Source organism: Coregonus lavaretus, assembly GCF_964263955.1.
Source record: "Coregonus lavaretus genome assembly, chromosome: 2".
Classification (NCBI taxonomy): domain Eukaryota; kingdom Metazoa; phylum Chordata; class Actinopteri; order Salmoniformes; family Salmonidae; genus Coregonus; species Coregonus lavaretus.
This window is the reverse complement of record NC_139989.1, coordinates 45,262,209-45,275,654: the sequence shown is the minus strand read 5'-3', so window position 1 is coordinate 45,275,654 and position 13,446 is coordinate 45,262,209. Positions and strand designations below refer to the sequence as shown.

Below are 13,446 nucleotides of genomic sequence, written 5' to 3'. Positions count from 1 at the left end.
TGCATTTGGGGGGACTTTTTGCCAATGCATATTTGGTTGACAATAGCGTTATGAAAATGGGCCCCTTGAAAAATTCATTTAAATTATAACTGGTACTTCTTTGCCAAATTATCCAATATAAATATATAAATGTGTCCTTCTGTCAGTGAGTACACAATAAGGAAGCATTAATGAGCCTTAAACGTGTCATGATAACACACAAACACCAAAACAGTGGGGGACAGAGTGAGTGACTGAGTGAGTCAGTGAAAGACAGACAGAAAGAAAGAAAGAAAGACAGAAAGAAGAATGAGTTCAACAACTGTAGATTGCTCTATCACGTCAGCAGGCGGCTGGGCAGAGAGCACCCAGAGACGAGGACTGGGACACAGAGCGCACTGGGTAGGAGAAAGGTTAACGTGAAGGACGGCAGAGGAACGGGGGAAAGAGAGTGGAATTCAGAACGAGAGGGGAGCGACAGAGAGAGGTAGAGAGGGAGGAGAGGTAATTCGTATGCAAATGTAAGCACTCCTGGACCAGAGTGTCCAACTCAATTCCTGGAGGACCCTCCAATCCCCAGCGCTGAATTAGCACCATCATTTACTCAATTTTCACCATCACTGCCGCCGACAAATCATACCTGAAGACTCTGTCTTTTGCCCTCTACTCCAACAGCAGCTAACGGGCACTTATTTCAGGGAATAGCGTGGGTGTAAATGGATATGGATGATCAACTAATTGGGCCTGTCAAGATGTGAGATGGACAAGGAGTTGGAGCACGTGCGTGCATGCGCACACACACAGACCCATGCGCTCACACACATGCACAAACACACTCCAGAGAGGAAAGTTGGCAGGCTGCAGCAGACTGACTGGGCTGCAGAGCCCCGGTGCCAGACTGCTACCTCCAGACAGAGAGGGAAGGGTTACAGTCAACTCACAGTGTGTAAACTGGACTGGATATTACAGAGCTTCAGAACTACTTCAAAGGAGCAGGGAAATAGGGAAGGAGAGAGAGAGAGAGAGAGAGAGAGAGAGAGAGAGAGAGAGAGAGGAGAGAGAGAGAGAGAGAGAGAGAGAGAGAGAGAGAGAGAGAGAGAGAGAGAGAGAGAGACAGAGAGAGAGAGAGACAGAGAGAGAGAGAGAGAGAGAGAGAGAGAGAGAGAGAGAGAGAGAGAGAGAGAGAGAGACAGAGAGAGAGAGACAGAGAGAGAGAGAGAGAGAGACAGAGAGAGAGAGACAGACAGACAGACAGACAGACAGACAGACAGACAGACAGACAGACAGACAGACAGACAGACAGACAGACAGACAGACAGACAGACAGACAGACAGACAGACAGACAGACAGACAGACAGAGAAAGAGAGAGAGAGAGAGAGAGAGAGAGAGAGAGAGAGAGAGAGAGAGACAGAGACAGAGACAGAGACAGAGAGAGAGAGAGAGAGAGAGAGAGAGAGAGAGAGAGAGAGAGAGAGAAGGGGTGGAATCCTGCACTCATTAGAATCCAAGAAAGTGGTCCAGCTGGAAGTAAAGCTAAGAATTAAACATGAGAGTGAGAGTGAGAGGGGGAGCAGAGGAGAGGAGAGAGTCACCTTGCTCTCTGATCAGAGGACAGAATATAGATTGCAGAGACGATTAGAGGCTGAAGAGATAGAATAATAGGAGGAGAAGTAGAGCAAGAGAAAGAAAGAGACACACAGTGAGATGTAGAAATACAAATATAAACTAACACAGACACACACACACACACACACACACACAGACACACCATACAAAGCCGAAACCTCACCTTGTCCCACTGCCTCATCTTGTCCAAAAGGATGATGACTAGTTTGGGATGCATCTGGTAGCCGTCCTCACTGAAGGACAGGTTCCGGCCTCAAACGTTACATTCATCAGGTACCTGGATAGGAACAGAGATTCAGGTTAATAAGGCTTTTATTCCCACACACAGGTTAGAATGGCGATATCTGTGCAGTGAAAATAGGATCAAATAGAATACAGTAGAATAGAGTAGAGTATAATAGAATACAGTAGAATAGAGTAGAGTATAATAGAATACAGTAGAATAGAGTAGAGTAAAATATAATACAGTAGAATAGAGTAGAGTATAATATAATACAGTAGAATAGAGTAGAGTATAATAGAATACAGTAGAATAGAGTAGAGTAGAATAGAATACAGTAGAATAGAGTAGAGTATAATATAATACAGTAGAATATAATACAGAAGAATAGAATACAGTAGAATAGAGTAGAGTAGAATAGAGTAGAGTAGAATAGAGTAGAATAGAGTTCAATAGGATAGAATAGACCAGAATAGAGCAGTGAGCATGTCTACTGTACGGCTGCAGTGAGGAGGCAGACAGGACAGCACTGCAACAGTCTCCTGGCTGATCATGACATTGCAACCCCTTTCAATGTGCTTCTGTTTCATGTTAGTGGTATCTCTCTGTTTCCTAGCTGTCGGATATGTATGTGCCAGTGTGTGTGGGAAGAGTGTGTGTGTGTGTATGTGTTGTGTGAGAACACAAGTGTTTCTGTCAGGTGAGCTCAAATCATTTCTCTGCCACCCCCCGTTCTACTCTCCTCTGCCTCTCTCTCTTTTTTTCTGGGTTACTGTTTCCATGGCAACACTCTGCCTCAAAACCATGCACACAATACATAGATAAATAAATACATGACAAAAATTAGGCATGACTGGAGCTGAGAGTGACGTGTGTGTGTCTGTGTGTGTGTGTGTGTGTGTTTCTGTGTGTGTGTGTCCGTACTGCACATGCTCATGTTTGTGCCACCCACCTGAACTGAACGTTCTCTGCATTGAGCAGCATGTCCAACAACATGCCCGGCAACACTAGCCAGGCAGACCGGCACACTGCATACCAGTAACTACACATACTGAACCACTAGAAAAGCTCACCACTATCAATGTTCTCCCATCCGCTCCCTGAGGACCCGACCACTCACTTCCTCTCCACACAGAGCAGCTCTCCACAGACCTCAGCATGCCAGCATGGAGTCACAGTCACACAGTCACACATCACACGTCAGCCCCTGCCATCCACACACACACACACACACACAGAAAATGGAGCATTTGACTGTGTTCCTGAGTTAATTAAGCAATTAACATCCCATCATGCTTAGGGTCATGTATAAAAATGCTGGACAGGCCATTATTTTTGGCTACCATGGCTATGCCCACATAGGATGACAATGCCCCAAGTGGTCACTGAACAGTTTGATGAGCATGAAAACGTTTTCCACCACCATCAACAAAACACCAAATGATGGAATTTCTCATGGAAGAATGGTGTTGCATCCTTCCAATAGAGTTCCAAACACTTGTAGAATTTATACCAAGGTGCATGGAAGCTGTTCTGGTCATGGTGGCCCAACGCCCTATTAAGACACTTTCAGTGTTTCCTTTATTTTGGCAGTTACCTGTATGTTGCGTAATGAGAGGTATACAGTACATCACTGTACCTTGGTATGATGTGTGCAGGAGAGTGGGAGAGTCTGTGGATTTGCTTGATAGAATGGCATGATAGGTAAACAGGTAGATGCAAATTGGTAAACAACATTCTTGTTCTGTGTGCTCCAAAATGTCACGGGTCCAAAACACAGGATTTACAACATCATTTCAATGTTTCTCAAATATCCTTAAACCAAATCGTTCTACTTTTTTGTGTAAAGATAAAATATGAAATATTAAGTGGAGAAATCATATAGGACCGTCTGTTAGTACCATATGTATCAGCAGCAACCTTGGCACAGACGCAAAGCCTATGGAATATGCTGCATAAATTATAAGCCATTTACGAAATGACTCGAGAGTGTGTCCTCTTGAATGTTTAGTGAGCATGGTATAGTTATGCATGACAATGTACATGTGGGGTATTTATGTGGAATGTATATACTGTACCATCCTACACACGTTGACAACGGCGACAGAGAGACTCACACAAGCATATGTAATGTGTTGCCATGGTACCCACAACCACCAAGATTTCCAAGCCAATCTGCTGCGTTGCTATGGGAACCATAATCTCACAGAGAGAGAGAGCGAGTGTGATAGAGAGAGGGAAAAGGAGAGGGGGGAGACAGGTCATATTTCTCTCTTGACTTCACTACTACCCCCTCTTTCTCTCCATCTCTGTAACGATAATGTTCTTTGCTGTGAAATGTATTTAACTTTCCTGCCTATGTCACCTTCTCTCTCTAGGACCAAAAGGCTCCTTAACAGCTTCTACCCCCAAGCTATAAGACTGCACATTGACTTGGTACCGGTGCCCCTTGTATATAGCCTCGTTATTGTTCTTTTATTGTGTTACTTATTTTTGTAAATTATTTTTTACTTTAGTTTATTTAGTAAATATTTTCTTAACTCAATTTCTTGAACTGCATTGTTGGTTAAGGGCTTGTAAGTAAGCATTTCACGGTAAGGTCTACGCCGCATGTGACAAATAAAATGTGATTTGATTTGATTTGTAAGTGGCCATAGACTTCTTTATCTTTTTTATACGATAAATTAAAAATGACTGAATAAAATGACGATACATTGTAATATAGGCTGTTATAGGTCTGATTACCCCCTCGCATCCCATCAGGCTGGTCTCATAGCCCCATAGTGCTATATATCTGTCACATGAGAGGAAGCACTGATTGAGTCTATCTGTCTATCTGTGGGCTTAATGCTAATCAGCTCATTGACTCCCTGAAGACAGAGGTTATCAACAAACAGGTTTAGTTCAAGTAAAACCAAAAGCATGATCTGAGATCAGTTCAGCGTGATTTAATCAAGAGCACAGCTTAGTTGATTATGAAACAATGGGTTAGAGATGGCTGGGGAGCGTATTACAGAGGAAACATATACTGGGGATAGTAGCTGTGCCGTTATCTAAAAGCATTGGGCAGTGGCAAACAAATACGGCATAACATAAGAGGTCTACGCTGAAATGACATCTGACAGCTTCCTGTGAGACAATACAGCAGGCAGAGTTTCCAAAGTGAGCTAGACTCAGTTAGGCTTTGATCGCTTTGTTGCGTAAAAAACATCCCAAAACCGAAATGCTTGCGCGAGAGAAAGCTCAGAGCATCCCCAGGTGCTGCCGTGATACAGCAACAGAAATAGCACTCAGCTGCTCCGCTCCCAACAAGCCCTGAAATGGTGGAGGAAACAGGATTTTTGTAAGCAGCCAAACCTACTTTGGTGTCCCAACAGTATGCCCAACAATCCCCCAAACACATAGAGGCAGAGTGGCAAAACGCAGAGTAGGGTGGAACTGCCCCGGAATACAACACCACGCTCAGTTCCACAGAGCAGCGCAACGGGGCTACTGTTCTCAGACTGAAATGCCACTGGGACCAATTAAAGAGCTGGCAAAGCAAAGCGTGGCAGAATGCTCCGCATCACAACGAGTTCAAAAGGCCCAGCAGAGGAAAGGAGAGGGTCCGGGTGTTGGGGTGCAGTAGGCGGAGGGGGGCTGTTTTGGGAGGGAGATGTGTGTGTACGTGTGTGTTACTCTTTGTGTGTGCAGATGTTGAAAGAGTTGAAAGATTTCAAAGGGTTGATAGGAGATCTGCCCCAGATTTACCTGAGCACTTCGTTGGGGTTCCCAGCAATGGGCCCTTTCTTGTCCGTGGCGCCGTGGCACTCAGACTTCATCAGTGTGTGTGCCCCCCTGTCCAGCATCATGGTGGAGGTTGCCATGGCGATGACAGCCACCCCATCGCGCACGCGGGCCTCCAGGCCGTAGTCCCATTCGTCATACGACACAGAGATTAAACCTGTAGAGAGAGAGAGAGAGATGAGCAGGACTGGGTGGATAGAGAGAGCAAGAGAGAGAGAGAAATGAGGGAAGAGGCAGAAACAGATATAGTGAGGGGGAATTAGAAGAAAGGGAGAGCAGATAGAGAGAAAGGGAGAGCAGATAGAGAGAAAGGGAGAGCAGATAGAGAGAAAGGTAGAGCAGATAGAGAGAGAGAGATCCATAATATACAGTCGACAGAGGAGACAGTGACAGGAGAGAGATAGAGAAAGAGAGCCGAGGAAGAGTGGTTCTGCACGCAATGGACTCAATCAAGGGGCTAAACACACTATGAGGCGTGCGCCACACACCACTGACAGCCACCCCTCTCCTCTCTTCTCAGTCAAACTGCATCCTCACGCCCTCTCTGTCTGCTTCGGCCCGCTTGACAGGGACTGGCCAATCCATTACCAGGCAACTGGACAGAAATAGACAGACAGCATCCAACCTGTAGACCCACAGGGCTCTGGGATGACAGCTCAGTCCTTCCAGGACCATATCTAATGTCACACTCTGTTGACACTTTCTCCAGGCTTTTATATTTACCCTACAAAAATTATAATATAGAACTAGTGTGCGTGTAGTGGAAAGGGTTGGTTGGCAGCCAATGGGACATGTCCATCTCAGGAAAATGTCGCAACAAAATAGACAATCTCATCTCCCTTGGCGATGTGGGTAAACAGGAAGATGAGGTCAGTGGCGTTGACTTGGAGGTGTATGAGAACCAGACCCCTTGTCCTTCCATTTGAACTGCAGTAGCCCTCTACTCCCCTCCCCTCCTTCTCATTCTAACTGTTGATTGGGGGACCTGATTACAAAACCAGGCCATTGGTGCCAGACAGCTCATCATTGTCTGTGATGTAAGATTAGGAGGGTCACATGCTAAATGTTAGCAATATCTGTGCGTCATGAGAAGTGTGTTTAAGTTAATTGCGAAAGAGAGAGGGATAGAGGAGGAGGAGGAGGAGGAGGAGAGAGGGGGAGGAGGTGAGATGCTGTAGCTCCCCAGAGTGCCACTTAAGGAATGCATCAGTGGAATTACCTGTGAGGATTGGAGGCCATCAAACATGGCCGAAAAGGATTTAGCGTGCCTGTTAGCAAATTAGCATGTTAGCGTGCACCTTGGCTGCACACTGAACCATCGCAAACACCAGGCCTTAACTATGTCGCGTACCACATTATTTTTACTCTCAATTAGTTAGTAAGTTCTCCATTAAAGGTGTAGGCCTACGTGTGCTAGAAATATGAACTTCATGAGACAATTCACATTCTGAAGGTTACTGTAAGGCCTATACTGTAAATTCATCAAACAGTAATAAACTGAAGTGTTTATTTTGACAGTTTGACACAAAACACCCTTAATTCATGCAGTATCTACCATCTGTCACTGCCTAATGTGCAGGACAAATCTACTCAAGGGACAGTTAAAACCTGCAGAAAAACATGTACAATACCTCGCCCACTCGACCATCACACATCAAATGATTTACATAGCTGACATGGTAATATATTATTAAGGGCCATATCTGTCAATTTGACATGCGCGTGACTAACTTCCATTTATCGTAAATCATGCAGAAATATCAATGTAAGATTTTGCCAAAAAATTAGCATTGCATGCATGGATTTCAGGTTAGGATTTGATCAGTACCAGCTACCTGATCCCACATCTTCCCAACTATAAATCAACAGCAAAACAACAACCAATCACACACTTTAAATGGAGATAAATCACATAGAAGTTATTCCAAACCAACCTGTAGGGAACTCGGCAGGGATCACTTCAGCGTCCCCAGCCACCAGCGAGGGGACGATCCAGGTGTAGCCGTAGCCCGTGATCCCTACGGAGTGGGCCACTTCGAAGATGGTGTTGGCCTCCTCCTTAGTGCAGTACAGCAGGATGACGGGGCTCTGCAGCTTCTTCAGCTGGTTCTGGATCTTAGAGTCTCCATCGTCCACTGACATGTCGAGCAGCAGAACCTCCTCCAGCTCCCAGCCCACAAAGCTGTTCTCTATGGTGCTCCGTATCTACAGGGTACAGGAAGGGACGGAGAGACCAGGGAGGAAGAGGTAGGTGGTTGAGAGATAGAGTTGGGTATGATCATCTGTAATATTGAGTTATCACAAAAAGTGTGTTCAACGACATGGAGGAAGATGGAGGTGTGTGAGAGGGCTGAAGGGCTATTTGACAAGGCCAATTTGATTGCTCTCGACGTAACAGTATTTAAATACCTACTGACACTTCCTGACTACATGAACATGTTGAGATTAGCCGTCGGCTTAGTAGTTGTCTTCCTATCACTATCCTAGAAGTTAAGACTATAAGTCTACGGTGACGTTAGAATCTGCTCATGGATTGCCTGGTGGCAGTATTCAAATTAAGGGGTGAAAAAGAGAGCGCTACACTGTCGTGAGGGCTTGTGTTGGTGAGTTACCTTGGTGACAAAGTCCAGGTATCCAGGGTAGTATGTGGTGACGATGGAGAAGATGTACCAGTCGTACTCCTCCATGATGTTGAGCATGACCGAGGCCTGCTGCTCGATGGACGGGCCGAACTGGAAGAACATTGAGTTGTCATCCTAGGGGAACAGAAGAGTGGGGGTTAGTAATGCTATGCTACACGTTTACATTGAATATTGAACTGGACCGTAATCAAGGGAGAGGAGTTGTCTAGACAACACTGCAGTTTTTTCCCCAATACTGTATGTGTGTATGTGTGTGTGTGTGTGTGCGTGTGTGCGTGTGTGCGGCCGTGTTTTTCTGTGTGCGTCAGAGTGTAAAATCAGACGTATCTGTCAGCCAGGCAGGGTCTTGAAATCTCTTTGGCTTAGGAATCCGTGCTTCACTCAACATCAAAGCCTAACCTCCACAACCCAGGGGACGCACATGGGTTGATCCGTTACCTTGTTTCCGCATGAATGAGATCAGACTATACCATTGAAATGGCACAGCGGAAAGGGGTGAATAAATATGCTGTGTGTGTTTGTCACTTATATATGATATACAGTACATGTACATAATAACCGGGAATAAACAGTATATTCCACAACAGTATATTCCACAACAGTATATTCCACATGTCTAAGTCAGTGTTTTGCAAGGCTTTGGATAATACATTTCCACTGTACGATCCTCTCCACTAAACCACGATTGACCCCTAGCCCTCATCCATTTGTCCCTCTACACACTACCTTCATCCCATCTCATCCCCTTTTGCCACTTTCTTTTTCATGTCCCTCTCTCCTGTGATCTCTCTCTATCTCCTCTCCCGCTCCCTGTCCCATTTATTCCAGTGAAATTACTGCCAGGACACAGTTATAATTGAATTTCCAGCCCCCCTCCTCCACACGGTCCCCTGCAGCTCCCCTCCTCTCTTTCTAAGAGCAGTGTTAATGTACTGGCCCATGCAGTCATTCAGAGAGCTAGAGGTCTGCAGAATTTTCATTAGCAAAAAAAAGAGGAGAAGAGAAAGAGAGAGAGAAAGGGAGAGAGAAAGGGACCCAGAGCCAAATAAAGCCTGCACTTCATTTACAGCAACAATAATTAAGGTCAGTCCGAATGATCACCTCCCCGAGCACTGGGGTATCGATTAGCACACATTAAAATGCCTGAGGAGGGAGTGTGTCTCTGTCTGTCCCAAGCAGCCACTGCAGTCTACTGTACTGGACTGCAACACAGAGGCTGAATAACAGAAGGAGAGAGGGAACAACACAGAGGCTGAACAACAGAAGGAGAGAGGGAACAACACAGAGGCTGAACAACAGGAGGAGAGAGGGAACAACACAGAGGCTGAACAACAGGAGGAGAGAGGGAACAACAAAGAGGCTGAATAACAGGAGGAGAGAGGGAACAACACAGAGGCTGAATAACAGGAGGAGAGAGGGAACAACAAAGAGGCTGAATAACAGGAGGAGAGAGGGAACAACACAGAGGCTGAATAACAGGAGGAGAGAGGGAACAACAAAGAGGCTGAATAACAGGAGGAGAGAGGGAACAACACAGAGGCTGAATAACAGGAGGAGAGAGGGAACAACACAGAGGCTGAATAACAGCAGGAGAGAGGGAACAACACTGAGAGATAAAGGGAGAGAGAGATGGAGACAGAGAGAGTAAGCTACGTGAGGAATGAAGAGGGTAAAAGAGAGAGGAATCGAGAGAAAATGAAGACGGGAGAGAAATTAGTCAGAGAGAGCAATAGAATAGTGAGAGAAGGTGAGTATGGAGGGGGGGGGGGGGGGTCTATGGAGACAATGAGTGGAACAGGGGGCTGGTGGGCTGTGACCTGGTGCAGACTGCAGAGTGAGTGAGCAGCAGCGGGCCAGGGAGTCAGGGCAGCGCTAGCCACAGCTGCTAACCCACAGCCGATTGGTGCTGTCAGGGACAGACAGGATGCAGATGTGTGCCCTCCTCGCAGCAGCAGCAGCAGCCCTGACAGTAGTGATGAGGGGGAATAACCGATACAGTTACATATCGCAATATTATTTTTGGACAATATTATATTGATACTTTGTATGGGAATCACAATACATATCGTTTCGGCACCTAAGTATGGTGATAATATCGTATCGTGAGGTCCCTGGCTATTCCCTGTCTGTTCCCAGCCCTAGCCTGAGCTAGCTCCTCTCTCTGCCTGGCTGCTCGCCCCACAGCTGTCCAATGAGAGAGCTCACACTCACCGAGCAGCCATTTGACTTGGAGGGAGAGAATCAATAACTCAGGTATTTCAATTACACACGCAGGGACACACCAATGCCTACAAAGAAATGGAGCTACTCCCAGCCCTGCCTCTGAATACGTGCATACAGGCACAACTGCACACACACACACACACACACACACACACAGACACACACACACACACACACACACACACACACACACACACACACACACACACACACACACACACACACACACACACACACACACACAGTATAGGAGGTAAACATACACAGGGATACATTTATGCATCATATGCACAGCGTAAGGAGTATGTTATGTACACTGACTGTACACACACAGATCTGGGACAAAGACACCTACAGTACAGCATATACAGTATAGTGCAGACATACAGTCCACACCACCCCAACTTACACAAGTACTCAATGTACATTGTATTCCGTGTGTGAGTGTGGGTGTGCTTTGCATTACTGCAAGCCTGTAAGAGTACCTGATCTCCATGGCTCAGCAACAATATAGATTATTTGCCGTTTTGAAGAATGTTCAAGTGTATATTCTTTTTTTCATAACCACCATTGCTGTTTTTCTACTTGTGTGAGTGTGCTGTCTGCTCCAAGGTTTTGACAATGCATATTTCTATCCTGCCTATAAAGGGTGCTTTGAACTTGAGCGAGGGGGGTTGCTATTGACTGCTGCTCTCCACTGCCTGATGGGTAGAGATGCAAGAGCGAGGCAGGAGAGCAAGACAGAGAGAGAGAGAGAGAGAGAGAGAGAGAGAGAGAGAGAGAGAGAGAGAGAGAGAGAGAGAGAGAGAGTGAGAGAGAGTGAGCAGAGCAAGACGGAGAAAGGGAGAGGAGAGAGAACCCGCTAGGTCTTTCTAGAAGACTAGCTTGTTTAAAATCTACAGTGCAGGATACACACACAAAAAACAACTCATAAAATACATAATAGCTAACAGAATCGTCCAATCAAACACGCTGATATGAACACAAATAATGCACTCAGAATATATAATCAAAATTAATTTTAAAAATGTAATGAACACGTTCACTCACTTGTGTCTCATTCTGTCTCTCTCTCTCTGTCTCTCTCCAGCTCTCTCACTCACTCAAGTATTATCTCTACCTCAATTAGACCTGCCTCTCTTCCTCTCTCTTCTCTGCTCTCATGCTTCATCATCATATTTCTTATCATAAAAACCTCCTTATCTTTAATCAAACACATGCACACTTAATTAGTTCTCATATTTGTCAGACCATCACCTAATTAGCGCTGACCTTATTCTAACTACTTTTTGAACCCTAATTAAAAAATCACAGGTCTTGATTAAAATATTTGGCTAATTTTGCCCCTAACATGATTCTGATTATAATGTAACCACCGTCGCAGCAGCCCTTCCAGGGAAAATGGAAGAGGAATAAACGGAAGACCAAAGAAAAAAACTGAGAGAGCTCTTTGTTTTGCCTCTCGACATGAGACGTTAGTTGACTGAAACCCGAACCACTTAACTCACACAGATCGTTTCTCTATGGCCCATTTCTTGCCTAAGTTTAGACGGCAACCCACTGAGGGCTGCAGCAGTTTGACGTCCCAGCCCTGTCTTAATAAAAAAGCTGCAGAAACACTGATCGGCCCACAACATCTCCTGTGGTCACGACATGCACTCAAAACCCTGGTCTTACAGCAGGTTAGTCCTTTACAGGTGGCCAATGTCATTCCCTTGCTGCATGTCCTCTCTCTCTCTCTCTCTCTCTCTCTCTCTCTCTCTCTCTCTCTCTCTCTCTCTCTCTCTCTCTCTCTCTCTCTCTCCTTTCTTTCTCTCTTTCATTCTTTCTTGCTGTCTTTCTTTCACTACCTCACTCTCTGCCCTCATCCTAAATTTCACCTGTCCTCTTTCTCCACCACACCAGGCCCTGAGCCATGGTCATGCTGTGGCCGCGTCTCGCCACTTCACACTCAGACGTCGCTGCGCTAACAGACACTGACTCCCTGTGCCAGCACCCACAGAGCTGGAGGTAACACAAAGTTTGCCTCAATGCGCTCGCTCTCTCATACACACACACACACACACACAGACACACACAGGCACCCACAGACACACACAGACACACACACACACACACACACAGACACCCACAGACACACACAGACACACACAGACACACACAGACACACACGGCAGAGCAGGGCAGGGGCAGTGGTCAGCCTCCACCCCTAACCCTGCACCCAGAACACATCCCCACCTCATGTGCAGCTCAAACAGGTCAACATGGTCTCTGTGTGAGCGAGTGCCTGCCTTTCTGTGTGTTATTTTTTTAGGCAATATGTTGTAAGCACGCTCTCCGTCACCGTCAGTGTGAAAAGACCACCCTCTTTCTCTTTCTTGTCTTCCTCCCTCCCTCTCAGCTCCTCCTTACCCGTGCTCCCTCCATTTAGCCCGATTAAAATTCAAATCTGTTTTATTGGCATGACAGGAGTATTTCCAAAGCGGAACATGTTACAAGACAGGGTAAGACAATAAGCCAATCTACCAACTCCCTCCTCCTTCCCTAGCTGCCTCTCACTTTGCTTTGTCACAGAGCCACCCAAGACCCCTCCTCCTCCTCTTTAAATCACTGCTACCACCACTGCCCCCTTGCTATGCCATGGTCAGGTCGCTTGTCCTGTGTGTGTGTGTGTGCCCTCGTTCTGCCAGACGTGACACTGGCACATTAACGTGCCCTTGGGCCATGGCTGGCTGACAAAACTCCTACAAGGCATGCGTCTGCTGTGGTTTTTTAGGTTCTGGTGGGAGAGCATCAAACCTGCCACTGGACTCATGAATTGTTAAGAGTATCGCTCCCTTGTTAACTCTCTGACTTTGTCTGTGAAGTGGGACAACAGGACACCTCTCATATTTTCCTTTTCTGTCTCCCACTCCAACACACACATTCTAGCTCAATATGTAAATATGACAATGGCCCATTAATGTCA

The 13,446-nt window shown here is 46.0% G+C and overlaps 1 protein-coding gene across 1 annotated transcript in view; it reads right to left on the bottom strand.

Annotated features, from left to right (window-relative positions):
* Window positions 1-13,446, bottom strand: part of LOC311105152 (glutamate receptor ionotropic, NMDA 2B-like) — a gene marked incomplete at both ends in the record, with an annotated part of 77,474 nt that overhangs the window by 16,440 nt on the left and 47,588 nt on the right. Inside the window, 5 exon segments of the mRNA XM_084147194.1 lie at window positions 1,771-1,860; window positions 1,866-1,884; window positions 5,578-5,770; window positions 7,548-7,818; window positions 8,226-8,369. Coding sequence (XP_084003320.1) covers window positions 1,771-1,860; window positions 1,866-1,884; window positions 5,578-5,770; window positions 7,548-7,818; window positions 8,226-8,369 — 717 coding nt within the window.